This window comes from Brassica napus, chromosome A7 (assembly GCF_020379485.1).
Source record: "Brassica napus cultivar Da-Ae chromosome A7, Da-Ae, whole genome shotgun sequence".
In the NCBI taxonomy this organism is placed as follows: Eukaryota; Viridiplantae; Streptophyta; class Magnoliopsida; order Brassicales; family Brassicaceae; genus Brassica; species Brassica napus.
This window is the reverse complement of record NC_063440.1, coordinates 9378958-9396744: the sequence shown is the minus strand read 5'-3', so window position 1 is coordinate 9396744 and position 17787 is coordinate 9378958. Positions and strand designations below refer to the sequence as shown.

The window sequence follows — 17787 nt, the reverse complement described above, 5'->3', positions numbered from 1 at the left end:
TTCGTTATAATTTGTGCCTTCTATAAAAAAAAGTAAAAGAAGATATAGAGCATTTATTACAATCTACTTTTTTATTTTAAAATTATAGAGCAAAATATTGTGTAAGAGCATTTTCGATTTAAAATTCTATTTTTCTTCTAAAATAGAATAATTATATAATGAAACTGGTTTTATTTTAATTACATTTTATTTTGATGTTGAAAATTAAATAGTGACCAAAAAAATATTATTCTATTTAAGCAGTGTACTCATACTTAAGCTAAAAATAAAATAGATTTTAGAATATTTCTTATTCCAAATTCTGTTTTGAAATGAAATGAGATTAAAGATACTCTAGTATACTTCTATTTATTTTCCAAGATAAATAATATTGTTTTAATTATATTTAGAGCATTGCTATTTTTATTCATATGTTTTCCATAGGACTCTGTCTTGTAATATTAGATGAAGAATATTATAAATTCGTTTAATATATCATAATTTTAGGAAATTCTAACAAGCAATAGAATAAAATAAATTGGTTTTAAATTTCTAAATAAAATGGTGATATTGAAATATATTGTAAATGTTTGCATTTTTAAAAAAATTATAAATATATAAACTTATGTTTGCATTTCTGTTTAACCTTGATAATATGTTAATAGTTTAACAATGATGATAAGTAAAAGAAAAATGTGTACGTTTTCAAGACTGTTGTGTCATGCGAGTCTGACTACGATATGTTTGCATCAAATATTGTTCGTCTGACGAAAATGTTCAAAAAAAATATATATATATTGTTCGTCTGGTTGTCGTAGCAATCAGTTACAAGTAATTTTTCTTATATCCTTAAATTTTTAGCATACGAACAATATTTGCGAAAAGTAACTGATCGCAAATTTACAAAGTGTAGATAAAAATAACATGCAAACGAATATGGCTTTAGTGATTTAACATGTTGTTGCCCCCTATTTGTTTAACCCATCTTCAAGTTTTTCTAAGCAACGAAATTTAGTTTTCATTATAAAGTTGATTTTGATTTCTTTTAATATTCCCTCCTAATGCATATTGGGGGACCCACATGGAAAGCTGTGAAAATAAAAATATTAATAAAGAAAAGAAATAGAAAACAATGATTACATGCAGAAGCACGAGGAACAAATTTCTCACCCTTATACATATATGACTGTATCATATACACATTCTTACATAACACCCCAAAGAGACTCCTTTAGAAGGTTTATTGGAACAAAAAATTGTGTGAAATTTAACAATTTTAAAAGTTGATGGATTTCTAAAAATTAAGTAAACTTAACAAATATTTTGTATGGATGTTCAAAAAAAAAAAAATATTTTGTATGGATTTTTATTGATAGTTACTGAGTTCATAGATTTGCGTACATATGTTTTTCTAAGAATTTTTTTTGAAGGAAATTAGGGTGTTCAATCCGGATATCGGTTCGGTTTCGATTTGGTTTTTTTCGGTTTTCGGTATTTCGGTTAGTAAAATATAACTACCATTCTAAATCCATATTTACTTCGGTTCGGTTCGGTTTATATACCGTCGGTATTCGGTTTATTCGGTTTTATACCAAAAAACATAATTATTTTGTTTGAGATCATATTATATGAATTTTAGAGTCATATTGTCAACACAGTCATTTATTAAAAATATATTACATGTTCAAATAGATGAACAAAAAAATAAAAATACTTCTACCATCAAATAAAATAATCAATTCTATAACTAAAATTAAAGCTTGAAATTTTGAAAATAAAAATATGAAACAAAACAGAAACATAAAAGAAAAGTTTTTTCACTCTTCCATATTTAGTGTTCATTAAAGTCATGTTTTTTCAATTGAAAATTTCCCATTAATTATTATCCATCAAATTTATAATCTTCATATTAATTAATTAAGTGCATACTAAAATAAATCAAAAATATCAAAAAGACTTAGAAAATAAGATGTATGAATTGCGATGTATTGTTATTTAGTTATAGTTCAAGTGTTTTACAAATTAAAGTTTTTTATTACTATAAAATTATGGTAATAGTTATTAACACAAATTTAACTTATGTAACAAATAGATTTTCATGTATTGTTTTAAAATAGATACATATTTACATGTTTCTACTTTTAATCGGTTTTGTTCGGTTTATTCGGTTTAATCAGTTATATACCAAACCATATCCAAATCCTACGGTTTTTATAAAATTATATCCATTCGGTTTATATGGTATATACCAAAACCAAACCATATTGTCTATTTCGGTTTGGTTCGGTTCGGTACAGTTCGGTTTTACCATATTGAACAGCCCTAAGGAAATATATAAAAGTCTTTTTTGAATCTTTCCAAACATTTTTAAATACAATGAATATATATATATATATATATATCACCAACAAGGCAACAACTAGTTGACATTGATGAAAAGTTTCATCCTGAGCTTTCCACCAGAACTAGTTTTCTGCATTGCTAATCTTATACATTATCTGTTTCATAATATATGATGTTTTGGTCTTAATGCACAAAGTTTAAGAAGTTTATGTTTCTCTAAAAATACATTTAATGATAAAATCATTCAACCAGTTATAAAAAAAGATTGTTAATCTAATTGGTTTAATAGTTAGTTAAAGTTAACTTTAAAACCTCAAAACATATTATATATTTTGAAACAACATAAATCTTCTAAAACATCATATAATTTGAAACGAAAAAATATAATTTTCATGTTTTGTGAACTTCCTATATCATGAGTCCAGCAAGAGTCGGGTTCCGTTAACCGATTACACTCTTGTGTCTTTCAATTGTTCTATATCCTAGGTTCTATTTAATTACTCTAGATCCTAGTATTGTAAGCCATCTTGGTATGAAATACGGTAAATAACTCTAACAATCAATGATTATCAGTTTGACATTAAGTTCATCAAATCTCTAAATCTAACATGGTGATTACTCAGACATGAAGTATGAATATATAGCATAGATAATAAAAAGCATGAGTTCCATATAAACTCTGAAGGAGTTCTAATCTAGCTCTCCAAATCTAAAATAAAGCCTAGTTGTCAACAATTGCTTAGAAACATATAATATAGGTTAAACACATTTTAACACTTTGTAAATAAGGAAAACTTCTGGGCCAAAATGTCTTTATTAGAAGCTGATAAAAATTGGTCGGGAGCATATCAGGAGTAGTGTTGTTCGACACTCAGTTGGTGTCGGTCGACAATATGTTATAAGCTTGACAACTTCCTCTCTCGTATCAGACGAACCACTCTTCAGTAAAACAAACATAACTTTTGATCTAAGCCATAGATAGATCTCAAAATGGCGGCATTAGCAAGATAACTCAATTATGTATATTGTGTCAAGATAAGAGCTTCATCCATCAGTGAGAAGTTCTCTATCCATTGCAAAATGTCTGACGTATCTGCACAGTCTTACATCTCAAATTGCTCAAAAATCTTCAAAGTTGCCCAAAACGCACCTCGAATTTTGAAGATTCTACAAACTCCAAATAGACTCTAAAGATGGTTAAAACCTATAAAACCCATAATATATCATGTAGTCTTGTTTGTTGTTAGGTTGATAGATCATCATGGTTGCTAAGTTGTTAGAAGCATACCACATCTTGCATAAGAACGCCCATATTTTTAAAGGACTTAATGAATTGATTGTCTCGAGGAATTAATTGTTAAATTGATTGACGTTGCTTGATGATTGTTGTGATTGTTATGTGTGAATTGCGTGTGAGCTAGGTTGTTGAAAAAGAAAACTAAATGAGTAGATTATTATATGCATGTAGTGGACTATATGAATGATGTTAGGATGAGACTATTTGATGTTTGTGACTGGGGTGTGAAAGAGAGGAATGCCGGTTGGGAAAGTAAAAGCACTTTTTATAGGCGTTGGCCTTGGGGAAACAACAGTGGCTCACTGGATGTATGGGCGATTGGTTTAGGAAGGACAGCAGTGGGAAGTTACAATTGTAATTATGTGTGTTTGGTGACAACTTGTCGCACTTATAATACAGTAATCGAATCTTGTTGATTTTGGCTAGTCAGTCTTCATTTTTGCATTGAGTTGTATAGTTACTCATGCACAGAAGCTGGTCTAGAAGTTATCTCACTGATAATTTCATTTGCTCACCCCTCCCTTTCGATTCCATTGTGTGCATAATTGTAAGTATAAGTGACATATATGGTTGGGTTGTGGACTTAAACAGAAGGAAACACGTCTACATATCATGGGACCAATGGCAGGACTTGCTGGCATGTCTTATGGTGTAAACATGTGTCCCTAACCTGCACTTTCAGGCTTAAGAGGGGAAGTGAGTGTTAAAATTTGTTATCATAGCATGTGTTAATATCCCTTAGTACTAAAATGAGAGATCAATTTCTTCCTTTTCGAAATTCTTATTTCAGTTTGGGAAAACTTTGTGAAATTTCTTGGCATTTAAAATTTTTGTAAAATATTTTGAAAGCCACCAACCATATATGATACGTATGCTTTTATTTATAGTTATGATAATATATTTTTACGTGCAGGAGGTCTTCGCCAGTTAGAGTTAACCTTAAAGATGATTGTATGCGCTGTGGACATAAAACAACTCATGTGTATACTAGTAAGCCCATTTATGATAGAGATGGCAATATGATACCATTCACTTACCCATTTGAGTAAGTAGTGACCCACAAATTGTTGTTATCCCATTCCCGGAGGCGTGTGGAGCGATTTGTTAGTTGTTTCCGCCATCACCAAAGGTAGAGGTGACGCTAGAAAAGAGGAATCATAGCCACCCAAAGAAGGTGAATTCAGAGTCCGTTGTAGGCGTGTAGCGGCTAGAGTCAGCGGTCTCATAAAGCCGTTGCAGATCTCAGAGATAAAAAAGCCCAGTTGTGCCAAACACTCGTAGCGGTCCATCGGCTATAGCAGCGGTACATAGGCTATAGCAGCGGTCTGCGAAAGCCGATGGAACAAAATGTCTATTCTCTATTTGAAATTAGAAAGAGGCAGCAGTTTTATGTAACCGTTGCAAAGAAATGAATATTACATCAGTAATCAGCCTTCAACAGTTGTATGAAATCTTGACTTCTAACAACTAGAAGCATGCAACGGTGTTCCCCATCAGTTTTATAAGGCTGTTGCGAGCCTCCGAAAAGGTAACTCTTATGTTTTGAACAAATTGTTACTTATTTTATTTAGGGTCTACCTTTGTTTGTTGGGTCGAGCCCTTCGCTCGCATAGGAATCTATTTAAGTGTTTTAGGTGAAAACTCCTAGAGTATCTTGTTTTCTTTTTAAGCACTTGACATTTTGGTGAAAGATTCAACCTTTAGTCTATTTTCATTTTTGTTTCTTGTGCTTATTTATTATTCTTGCTATCTAATTATGATTAATATTGAGTCTTGTATGAGTTTAAGGTTTCTCATGGTGATTAGTGAGTAGACTCGCTTTGAGTCCATGAGCTTTGTAGATTAGGATGATTAAGTGATGATCTAGGGTATGTAGTGTTATATCCTTCTTGTCATATGTGTATCTTGTGATCTTAATACCAGGTTAGGCTTGATCTCCTTAAATTTATATTCTAGGCATTTCATGCATTGAATGTGTTTAATGAAATGCGTGAACCAACTTTATATTGCTTTTTGTTGTTTAACCAATGAAAATTGATGTTAAAGAAGCTTAGAAAGTTAATATAATTGTTAATCATGTATACTTGCTCGTATTAGACCAATGGAAGTCGATTTTAGTGCTTGTTTAGTGTAGGGATTAGTACCATGGAAGTGAATTAGTTTACTGCTTGTGTCTAGACTTATAGAATATTAATGATTGATTGTATGATCACTCTAGATAGGATTTTGATCATCCAAAGTCAATTCTCTTAGGTTCATATTGCCATATTGATTGATAACTTGTTTAGTTCTTTAGCTTAAATATTGGACTATTTCTTGTTACATTTCATTACAAATTGATTGCTTAGATTAAGCAAATGTGCATTCTCATTGTTTAGGATCACTAGGATTGGATTGAATTCTCAAATACTACATTGATTTGAGGAATAAATTTATTATATATCACGAGACTTAGAGTTTGCTTTGGTGAGGAGATGGAAGGTCAAGCGATAGTGGCAGAGAAGTTGATCATTGATAGGGCCATTGATATCTCTATTTCTGTCCCCGAGAAGGACTCGCCTAAAGATTCAAAGTGGAAATATGAGCCAGAGTTTGTCAGCTAGAGTTTCCTGCGCTACCGATCATAGATCCGAGTCGGAATGCGCTTCTCTACTTCATTGTATCTAGTTCAGATTTTGGGCTCATTTCATAAGAGCGGGACATATGTTTTTCTTATTTTTCATTTTCGGCTTTTTGAGTTCTTTCTCATAGATTATTTGTGTCTTCTATGTTTGTTCTGGTTTTGGATATTATGATTTGAAGTCTGACGATTATAATTTGGACAAAATTCTGATTAACAAAATAAGAATTGTAACATCTCAAAACCTCATAGCCCATTAGAATTAAACCTAGGGTTCCCCTCCTTTTCTTAAATATAGTAGTCAAGGTTCTTTTTATCTTCTATCTATTCCTCTCTCTCAGCCTTTCTATGTATCGTTGATATCTCTCTCTTCCTTTGCATCATCTCTCTCTCTCCTCGATGTGTGCCACTGCGAAGCAGCCACCAGGCATCCCAGTCCACCACCAAGTTGTGCCCTTGGTCCTTGTAGTTGTTCATTTTCGTTTGATTGTTGTTCTTCGTTCTCATTTCCAAATTAGTGTCAGATATATAACCCAGGTGAGGTGGTTTTAAAACCAGTTTCTTCACTTAATCTTTTATATTATCTGATGTTGATTTAGGTTTTAGTAAGTCTTGTTTGTTGTTATGTTGATAAATCATCATGGTTTATAGGTTGTTAGATGCATATTATATATTGCATAAGAACTCCTATATATTTAAAGGATTTGATGGACTGATTGTGTTTTTGCGATAGATTGATTGTTATATTGATTGATGATTCTTGATGATTGTTGTGCTTGTTTTTTTATGAATTGTGTGTAAGCTAGGTTGTTAGGAATAATTGAACGAGTAAGTTATTAGATACATGTAATGGATTAGATGAATGATGTTAGGATGAGTCCATGTGCTGTTTGTGATTGGTGAAAAGTGTGGATTGGTGGAGAAAAGGAATGTGAAAGAGAGAAATGACGGTTGGGGAAGTAGAAGCAATGTGTGTAAGTGTGTTGGCCTTGGGAGGAAAATAGTGGCACATTGCGTGTACATGCAGTTGGCGTATAAAAGATATCAGTGGGAAAAAAAAAGTGTAATGAGTTGTAATTGTGATTATGTGTGTTTGGTGATAACTTGTCGTAAATCTGATTGTAAGTGAATCATAATTATTGCGGCTAGTCAGTCTTCGTTATACATTAGGTTGTATAATTTCTCATGCGGAGAAGCTTGTATAGAAGCTATCTCACTGAGCATTCAATTTCCACACTCCTTCCTTTTTATTCCCTTGCATGTAGGTAAGTAGAAGTGATGAATGTGGTTGAGTTTCGTGGAATTATCCAAAAAAAAGTATATGGGTTCCCTGGGACTAAAGGTGGTACACAATGGCTTATCTTACAGTGTAGACATGTGTCCATAACCTTGTCCTCTTGGTCTTGAAAGAAGAGATGAGTGAGTGTGATAAGAACAACCAAACATAACGAAAGATCAAATTTAGTAGAGCCATAAACTGTGACTTCACTTCAGATAGAATCAATAAATCTCACCAATAAAATCAATTAATCTCACCAATATCAATTAAAACAAAGATAGCTATGAATCAGAAAATCAATAAAATTCATCTTAAAAATAAGGATAAAACCAAAGGTAGAACAACTCATTAAATGATATCAATCATAACAATCCAATAGGGTTATCATTAAAATTGAATCGAAAAGAAAATCAAAGAAATAAGGAAAAAAAAAGAATTCATGATGAAATCAAAATATGCGCTAAACAAAATTCATTAAAAATCAAATTTGAATCACTAGTGATATGTCGACCATGACGGTGCTTTGAAAACCACTATGCTAGAGACGGTAAGCTGAAAAAACGGTACTGTAAGAGTCGTCATTGGTTGTCGAGACAGTGCCGAACTTGAGGAGAATCCGACAAACAAAACAAAAACTCTTTCTCTCACGTACGTTTTTCTTAATATACTCTTTAAATGAATAGAAGAAAAACAATAAAAACGAAAATTTAGAAAATTTTAAAACTTAAAAAACTTTCAGACCAATTAGAGTTTTATGGGGAGTAAAAGATAAAAAGAAATAAATTAGTATTTTGACCCAAAAATTAAATTTTATGTGAAGTTAAGAGTTAATAACTTATTTCCCAAATAAATAAAAAGGATAAGTTAGAATTTTAAAGAAATAGTAGAGAGAGATAGGAAAAGTAAATAGGAACAAATGGAGAATTTTAGTTAGTTAGTGAATTTGGGGTTTTTGTGTATATAAAAAACAAATATCCCTAGAGCTTAGTCACAAGAGTGACTGATGTTTTTCTTAAAAAAAAATTGTCATCTAATATATTAAAAGTGGATTAGCAATAGTTCTTACACAAAGCCGACAAAGGTATAATGCCATTCCGGAGCCACAAGCCGGCGTGAAACATGATACACTCGGAGACAAATGATGGAACTAAAACCGACTTCACAAACTTAAGAGAGCAAATGAGAGAATAAGAGGCTAAAACATACCATAGATTAAGCATAAACTTCAAGAACAATGAAGCAGATCGAAGCCGGAAACAAGATTGAGAGAGAAAGCGAAACAAGCCTATCTTATTAGAGTTGAGCTGATATCTCTTAGAACCGTTCCCTTAGGAACCAAACTAGTAACCAACACACTTACCACTTCTTCAACAAGAGAATACACCATAGAAAAATCCTTTAACTCGAGCAGCCAACAATGAGACACATACATTTTTGACGATCGACTACTCCAAGACCGTTGCGATTGAGCATAAGCTCCACAGCTTCTTACCAAGAAATAAAAAAAAACGTTGGTTGCAAACAAAATAACCGCACAACTTCCCTGCTACGACGCTTCATCTACTGAAATCTTAAACACAAACCCATGTTGAACGATGAGACTAACCAAAGACCACACGCAGCTGAACCCAAACATCTCAAAGAAGAACATACCGCCCTAAGACCACAGCAGATAAACTCCAACCGATGTCCCGAGCAAGAACTCCATCCAAGCAAGTCGCCAAACCAACCACACTCTAGCACAATACAAACCTCTAACACTCTTTCATCTCCAAGAAACAAAGAATGAGATACAATCTCGATGAATGACCAATGATACGCTTGAAAGCCGCTTGACCAGGTTCGATGGAAGAAATAAACTCTCACATCAGAACCGGCTATAACCTCCACCGCCCACTAGAAAACAGATTCGAACCCAGAGAAGCAATCTAAGCTAGCCAAAACGGACAACAAAACTGGATCCTAAAATAAAGATCCCCATACGAGAGGCCTCAACACAACCATCCTAACAAACTAGCTACACCAAACTCAACACCTTAAGAGAAGAAACAAACATGAGATGTTCCAAAACAAAACGAGATCCCCAAATTCCAGCGCCGGAACCCTAACATCAATCCCGCAACCACCACACAGAACCTAGCAATACTGCAACATGCGGAACCTCCGACCCAGCTCGAGCAACAAGAATCCACCAGGAAGACAGATCTTTTCCCAAGACCAAATCAGACCTTCTACAATAAAGGCGTCGAGAATCGAGATGAAGAAACACGAAACTACGAACAAAACTTACAATAGAAGGAATACATAAGAGAAAGGGGACCAGCGGTGGCACTATCGAAGCCGTCACGTGTCAGTCGATTGAGATCTAAAATTTTATGGCTACTGAGTTTTGACGAGAGTGATAGGAAATGTTTTTTTGGTTAATGTATGTGAGTTTTTTTTTTTTTGGATCAAAAATGCATGTGAGTTTTTCTTCTGTTTTTCTTAAACTTTAGTGGAGTAAAAACATTGCAAAAGAAGAAAAAAAAGAAAACATGGCGCCAAAAAGCTTAATGGTCGTGTCACGTGATGTAAGTTTGCTTGATGACCACCAGACAAATCTAATATGTTTTCCAAATCTTCGGGCCCCACCTTTCAGATGTGCTGACCTTTTCTTTTCTTTTCTTTTGTCTTAATTCTTTTATATTTAAAATTTTAATTCATTTTTTCTATTCTATAAATCTCGACAGATTCATTCTTCACTCTTCAACTAAACACTTCACTTTTTCATTTCATTCCCATACGAAGGACACGTGGCCAGGAAAAGGATGAAAGAAAGTAGCCGAAAGCAAGGAGCGGCGTCGCCATGCGCGGCCTGCAAGCTTTTACGGCGGCGGTGCGCTCAAGATTGCGTTTTTTCGCCGTATTTTCCGGCGGATGAGCCTCAGAAATTTGCTAATGTTCATAGAGTATTCGGAGCTAGCAACGTCAACAAGATGCTCCAGGTATTTGTTCTTCTTTTCATGATAATTTAAACGTGATTAAGCTTACTTTGTTTAATTAGGATATTTTGTTTTTATTTCTCTGTTTAAATTTTATTTTAGATAAGACATTACTATCATTTCCACGGAACTTTTATTTACAACTACTCCATGGTCCGATCCATATATATTATTTTATTATAATCTAATTTAAGGATTTAAACGAGAATTTGTGAATTGCATTTCTTTTGTTAAACGTTTACTTGTTAATGACATCTGCAGTTGTCAGCAGGTGTAGAATTCTACCACTTTTAACTTTTGTTAGCTGATATAGAATTAAACAGCTATACATTTTGTTAGGTAATGTTATTAATACGGTCAACATTTGTTAGCTAGCTAATGTGGAATCTACATTCAGTGAGATTCTATACGCCTAAACAACGTACTTTACAAAAAATCTTGTGAAGCTGATTAGTCTAATTTCTCACAAGATGTTTAAAAACTCAACAGGAGTTACCGATCCATCAGCGGGGAGACGCAGTGAGCAGCATGGTCTACGAGGCTAATGCAAGAGTGCGGGATCCTGTCTATGGTTGCGTAGGTGCGATTTCCTCCCTGCAGCAACAAATTGATGTGTTGCAAGGCCAACTAGCTCTGGCTCAAGCTGAAGTGGTGCACCTCCGTGTGCGCCATTCAACTAATTTTCCGGGAAATGGACTGTGCCCGGATAGCCCGAGCAGCAGTGGCTCACCGTCCTCGAAGCAAGTGAGTCCACAGGACAACAAGGGCATATTTAGCCATATGGACATGGTGGATGAAGCCAGTTTGGGAGAGTCTATGTGGTCTTGCTAGTTTGATGTCCTTTTTTTCTCTCTAATGCATTTCCTCTTCTTTTTTTTCTTGGGAAATTTTCGGGATTATATATTTAATTAGGGGTAGGAAATGAAAATACTCTGTTTTGACTACAGAGTGAAACTATTAACATGATATAGACACATATATGTATACTAAGTACTATAAATCTACTATCTATATATAAATATAAGTGGTACTTATTTGTATTTCGGGTATTTGGGATTTTGGATCAGGATCTACGAGGGTCATTTCTAGCCGAGGAGAGAACTTTGTTATCGATCTAATGTAAACTTGTGAAATATATATTTATCTTAAGACTTCTATATACGGACATGTTTTTGCTTTTGCCAGTTTGTAATATCCAATTGTTTAGCCCAGGGATTTAAAACAGGCGGTTATTTCTGGTATCATCAAATAATTTCGTAAAGTTAATAAAGTCAGAAGAGAAAACAAGAAAACTATGGAGAGGTCTTAGAAGAACTTTCGATAAAGTATTAGGTTGGTCCCAAGTAAAGTGTAACACAATTAGGACATGACACATGAACATGGTATGGATTTACATCCTCTCTCAAAGGCCCATTAGACATTTAATTAGGCTCACTTTCTTTATAAAACCCTAGACATCTTTCTTCTATAAATGGAGAGGTACCTCCATATGAGAAAGGAGCGGGACCTCTTTTTAGACTTAAGAACATACTTTCATATATATTTTGTATTCTAAGGTTCACTTTACCTTTGTAATCATCTTGGTGATGAACCTTTAATCAATAAATCTATTTTATGTTTTTTTCCCATTTGATTTCATTTGATTATTTCTCCTAAGCCTCAAGAACCTAATTTTATTCTTAGATTCTTTTATTGTATTGATTCAACAAACACTACCAGCATAAACACCATTTTTGGATCAAACAGTTGGCGCTAGAAGGAGGGGCTAAGGAAAACCATCATCGAATCAAATCGAACTTGGGAGAAAACCCTATATCTGGTCGGTTTCCACATTCGATCTTCACCAAAAACAACCCAGGCTGTTTGAGCCTAAAAAAAATGTTGTTTTGAAAGCCCAAGTGAAACCCAAGAGATGACGTAATCACCTCGTCCTCGTCATTCACTCTGGCGAGATCCCGACGACGGAGCTGTACATGAACAATGGCCATCGGCTCCAAATCATCAAAACGAGCAGCGAAGACTAAGCGGCAGAGGCGTTATCAGCATCACTCTCGTCGAGAAATCAGCCTTAGCTTGCTCCGCTCCCGATAAAGCCGGAGACTTTCTCGCATTTGATTGCTGCGATGGAGGTCCGGTTGCTTCCTTAGCTCGTGCTAGCTTCAACCTCCATCCGTTCCTCGCTGGGGAGCTAAACAACATCGAATCACCTGGATACAGACCTTGAGCGACTCTCAGCCCAACGGTGACGGAGGCCTGGTAAAACGGCGATCGGCGGGGGAAGTGATCGGAGATCTCCATCTCTAGCTTTCACCAACATCCCGCGACGGGGTCAGTGAAATCGAAGGAGATGAAGGCGGTGAAGAATCAAATCCACGCTGTCACGACATGGGCTCGCCCGCAACCACCAAAAGTCAATGCCTTTCTCGGTGTTGCTTCCGCCATGGCTGCTCTTGCTTTCTTAGGAAAGATTGCTCACGACCACGACCACGACGACTTCTTCGTCGCCACCGAGGCTGTCCACGCCCTTGGAATCTCCGCTCTCATCTACAAACTCGCCAAGGAGATGACTATTCCCATCCATTCCATCCATAGCTTGCAGAGCTTTTTCATTCTCAGTACAAGCTCTGAACCATCTCGTGTACTCTCTGATACTCCATGGTAGAAGCTTCAGCGATGAACTTCCATTCTGCAACTCCTTCTCCTCCACTAGTGTGAGCCCTGAAGTGGTCGCGAGGGAGCCTTTCCAAGCAAAAGGATGAGATGGTAAGCTTGTGACGAGGTTACCAGCTTGTGACGAGATGGTTCTTGCGAGTTCAAAACTCGAGCTTTGACGAGAAGAAGAAGCTTAGTGGTGAAGCAACTGTGACCATGGTTTTGTCTGCTTGTGTTGATCTTGGTGATGTGCAGATGGGAAAATTTGCAAGGAGCTAATGGATCGAGCGAAGACTTGACCTTGGTCGCAAATGTATCATAGCGATTCTGATCGTCCTTCTCGACGTTCTGTACCAGAGAATTTGTGGCTTCGACGTCGTGATCTCTGTCACCGTCCTCTCCCTGTGGCCACGAGATTGATGACGTTCCAAAGCTCTGGCTTGACCTCTGTTACGAAACCACTGCAAAAAGTTAAACAGGAACAAGATCTCTTTGGGATTGCAGATAGTAATTATCTGATCTCCGCACCCGGCTTCCTGCGCTTCACCACCATGACGTCTTCAAAAGCTCCGTCAACGGCTTTGTTCTCGGCATTCACCTCGTCACGTCACCAGTGTCATCAAGGGATCGTGAGAATCACGAGGAAAGAGACAACAAGAAGCGCAGTCAAACGTTAGGCTTCAGATACATCAATCTCTTCGAGGCTTTAGGCTCCATCGTTGCAGTCTTGCGAGATCAGGAGATGAGCTTGTTCTTACTGAACTCTTCTCCTCTCCTGTTCGTGCCAGTTGCGGAGAGCTCTAGAGAAGACCTTGGGAGATCACTGTGAACCAGCCACCTCGCCACAGACGTCTGGAAGCTTGAGACAAAGCTATCTCAGCATATTCATGATCCCAGCCGTGACACCTCAAGAATATTGGATAGGATCGTCAAGACCAATCTAGTAAAGCCACCATGTCATCTCGCCACGAGCTCGACGAACAGAGACGGCCCCGAGATGAGAAGAGTCATGATCTCTACAGCAGCTCAAAGCTTCAAGCTCTGCTCAAGCTCCAAAACGAGAGAAAGAAGGCACTCGCCGTGGGGAACATATGAGTGATCAGACCATCTCAACCTCTCTTTACGATCAGCTCATGATCATCCACTTCAAAGAAAAAGTCTCACCAACTCAGCTTCAGAGCTAACTGCTTCTCTATCAAGTGATGCTCTCTAGACGAGATCGCCAGTTGCATAAAGCTTCTCGTCAGATCTCCAACAGACAGCTCATCAAGGCTTCAACTCTTCTTTGGCAGTTTACCAATTTATCTTCTACCGACAAAACCACTTGCCGGTCAAAGCTCCACCGCAAAGATAAGTCCTTTAATTATATTATCACATGCTTTCGTGTACACATGTGTCACAGCATATATTATAAATGTGGTTTCAATCATTAAACAACTCTAAGCTGCTCACTCTTATTATAACTTTTATGAGATGACTCTTGTAATTGCTTTGCTGTTGGTGGACAATTATTATATGATCACATGCATGTGAGAGCACTAAACAAAAACAAGTTCGATAGCTTGCATATTAATTATGCAACAGTTGGTTATTTCTTTTGGCTTATATTAATCATGATCATGCTTTTTGCTGTGAACCAGAGTTGATTAGATCGCTGAGCCAAAGAGAATCAACAAGCGGCTACCACCATCATGTCCTCATGCTTCGAAGGACAACCCTCAGCTACGAGCTTACTGGAAGCAGTACAAGCGACACAAACCAGCACGCTTTCTCAACATCATCATAGCCTGACGAACACACAAGCCAACAACTTGCTTGGGGCACACGATCTCAACACGAGACTTCGGGTCGGCAATAGTTCGGTAAACATGTATTTTAGGCACGAGTTTAAATTGAACTTGCTTTTTATTAGGCACGAGTTTGCGGTCGACTCGCTTGTTGTTAGACACGAGTTTACAAAAACTCATCTTTGGCTAAGCATGAGTTTACAGAAGCTTTCCTTCCACTAGGCACGAGTTCTCAGTAAACTCGCCTCTGTCTTAGCATGAGTCAAGTAAACTCGTCTTTCGCTAAGCACGAGTTTAAAGCAAACTTGCTTTTTACTAGGCACAAGTTCGAAATAAACTCGCCTAAATCGTCATAGGCGTGAATGTGTCTAATTAATTGCCTAATAAACCCTATTCGTAAAATTCATAGAGATCGACTTCATCTCTCTCTACGAACTTGGGGGGCTTACTGTTGGGGGTGGATTTACATCCTCTCTCAAAGGCCCATTAGACATTTATTTAGGCCCACTTTCTTTATAAAACCCTAGACATCTTTCTTCTATAAATGGAGAGGTACCTCCATATGAGAAAGGAGCGGGACCTCTTTTTAGACTTAAGAACATATTTTCATATAGATTTTGTATTCTAAGGTTCACTTTACCTTTGTAATCATCTTGGTGATGAACCTTTAATCAATAAATCTATTTTATGTTCTTTTTCCATTTGATTTCATTTGATTATTTCTCCTAAGCCTCAAGAATCTAATTTTATTCTTAGATTCTTTTATTGTATTGATTCAACAAACACTACCAGCATAAACACCATTTTTAGATCAAACAATGCGGTAATGTTAGACCGAATTGATTTGAAACCGGTGTGAAGAATCACTACAAGAAAACACAAGTTTTACGAGGGCAGTTTTCCTTGTGACTTCGTCGTAAAAGCAGTGTTACGAGGAATTAGCGAGGAAACCCGTTTCGTCGTTATATGTTTGTCGTAACGCATATATCCTCGCTAATTCGTCGTAACATAGCGAGGAAATAATTTCGTCGTAAAAGCAAAGAGGAATATTTCGTCGTAAAGACCACGTAAAGCTTCCACGTAAGAACGTCGCTAAATTTCCTCGTAAATACCACGAAAGACGTTCCTCGTAAAACCACGTAAATAACTCGAAAGTAAATACTCGTAAAGTAAACGTAAATACCTTGATAGCTTTCCTCGTGAAGACCACGTGAACTTTCCACGTCATTTCCTTGTAAACAATTCCTCGTAAAAACCTCGTTAAGCTTCCACGTAAAGAAGTCACAAAATTAGCTACGAATTTACTTCGTTTCGTTATTTTACAGAAATATAAAAAATTATAATTAAAAAAATAATTTAAATTATTTAAATTATTAATAAAATTAAAATTCTAAAAAAATCAAAACCAAAATATTTTATATATAAATAAGTTTTGAATTCATAATACAAGAACCGAAATTAAAAAGAACTAAGGGTCGTGAATCGCCCGATAGAATTCATCACTCCTCGCCGTTACATCCGCCTCGGCATGTGTGTCGGATGTTGACTCGCCTGGAATAGGATTTCGTTGTCGCATGGTCATCGGGGGAGGAGGAACCGATGGTCCTCTAGAAGAAGGAGACCCAAAGACTCTCTGAGTGTACTGAGTCTCGGGGACAGTCTCTTGTCCCGAAGAACCGGGAGCTGATGAAGACGACGGGTCTAAACGATTACCCGGCTCACCGAACATCTCTCTGTAATGGGCAGTAAGTCTACCTTTTCGAACCTGAGAAAAAAATTTAATTTTTTAAATTTTCGTCAACAGTATATTTTCCAACATTATCCACCTAATCAACACTAAATAACATAAGATCCGTAAACTTATCTAAATTCCCTATACTAACCACCTAATCTACCTAAACTAACCAAATTAGAGAGGAATTAGAGAGGCTTACTATTGCAACGAAACAGGGAGGAAGTGGAGAGGACGTAGAGAGGAAAGAAAGAGTGAGCGCTCGGGGTGTATATATAAGATTACATACCGTCGCAAATTCCTCGTAATTTTACGACGAATTACAGAGGCCCGTGTTTTTTTTTACGACGAAACATCGAGAGATTACAAAGGCCCGCGTTTTATTATACGAGGAAGTTACGAGGAATTACAAAGGCCCGTGTTTTTTAGGTACGAGGACGTTACGACGATTTTGCTTACGTGGAATTACCGAGGAAAGCTTCCCTATAAATATACCCGTAACTCTTCTTCTCAACCCACACCCAAACTCCCAAATCACACCCTATCTCACATCATACTCTCAAATCCAATCCTATTCAAATTATAAAAATTTGAGAAAAAAGGAAGAGAAGATGATATTGGAATTTATGTTGGTGAGACTTAAGTAATATAATTGCTGGAAGTCTTGCCACATGTAAATCCAGTATATTTCTTCTTTTTCTTTTTTTTTTCTAGTTTTTACAGTACGAGGTGTTTACGACGATTTTGGTTACGTGGTATTTACGACGAATTTGTCCTACGTGGTATTTACGACGAATCTCTCCTACGTGGAATAAACGAGGAATTTGTCCTACGTGGTATTTACGACGAATTTGTCCTACGTGGTATTTACGACGAATCTCTCCTACGTGGAATAAACGAGGAATTCGTTGTAAGTTCGACGTCAACATACGAGGAATTAACGAGTATTCCGTTTAAATCCCTAAAATCCGAAACCCCAAACCCCATATTCCTTATCTTCTACTTCATATATTCCAAACCCTATCTTTATTTTCATTCCAAACCACAATTCCTTATCTTCTAATTCATATATTCCAAACCACAATTCCCACTTTTACTTATTCATAAAACAAACTCC

General features: G+C 36.3%; 1 protein-coding gene across 1 annotated transcript; it reads left to right on the top strand.

Annotated features, from left to right (window-relative positions):
- Positions 1–10255: 10255 nt before the first annotated feature.
- Positions 10256–11676, top strand: LOC125576450 (LOB domain-containing protein 4-like). Its single transcript, XM_048736580.1, has 2 exons — positions 10256–10502; positions 10989–11676. Exons 1-2 carry the CDS (start codon positions 10326–10328, stop codon positions 11328–11330), a joined length of 519 nt encoding a protein of 172 aa, XP_048592537.1. The 5' UTR covers positions 10256–10325; the 3' UTR covers positions 11331–11676.
- Positions 11677–17787: the final 6111 nt, after the last annotated feature.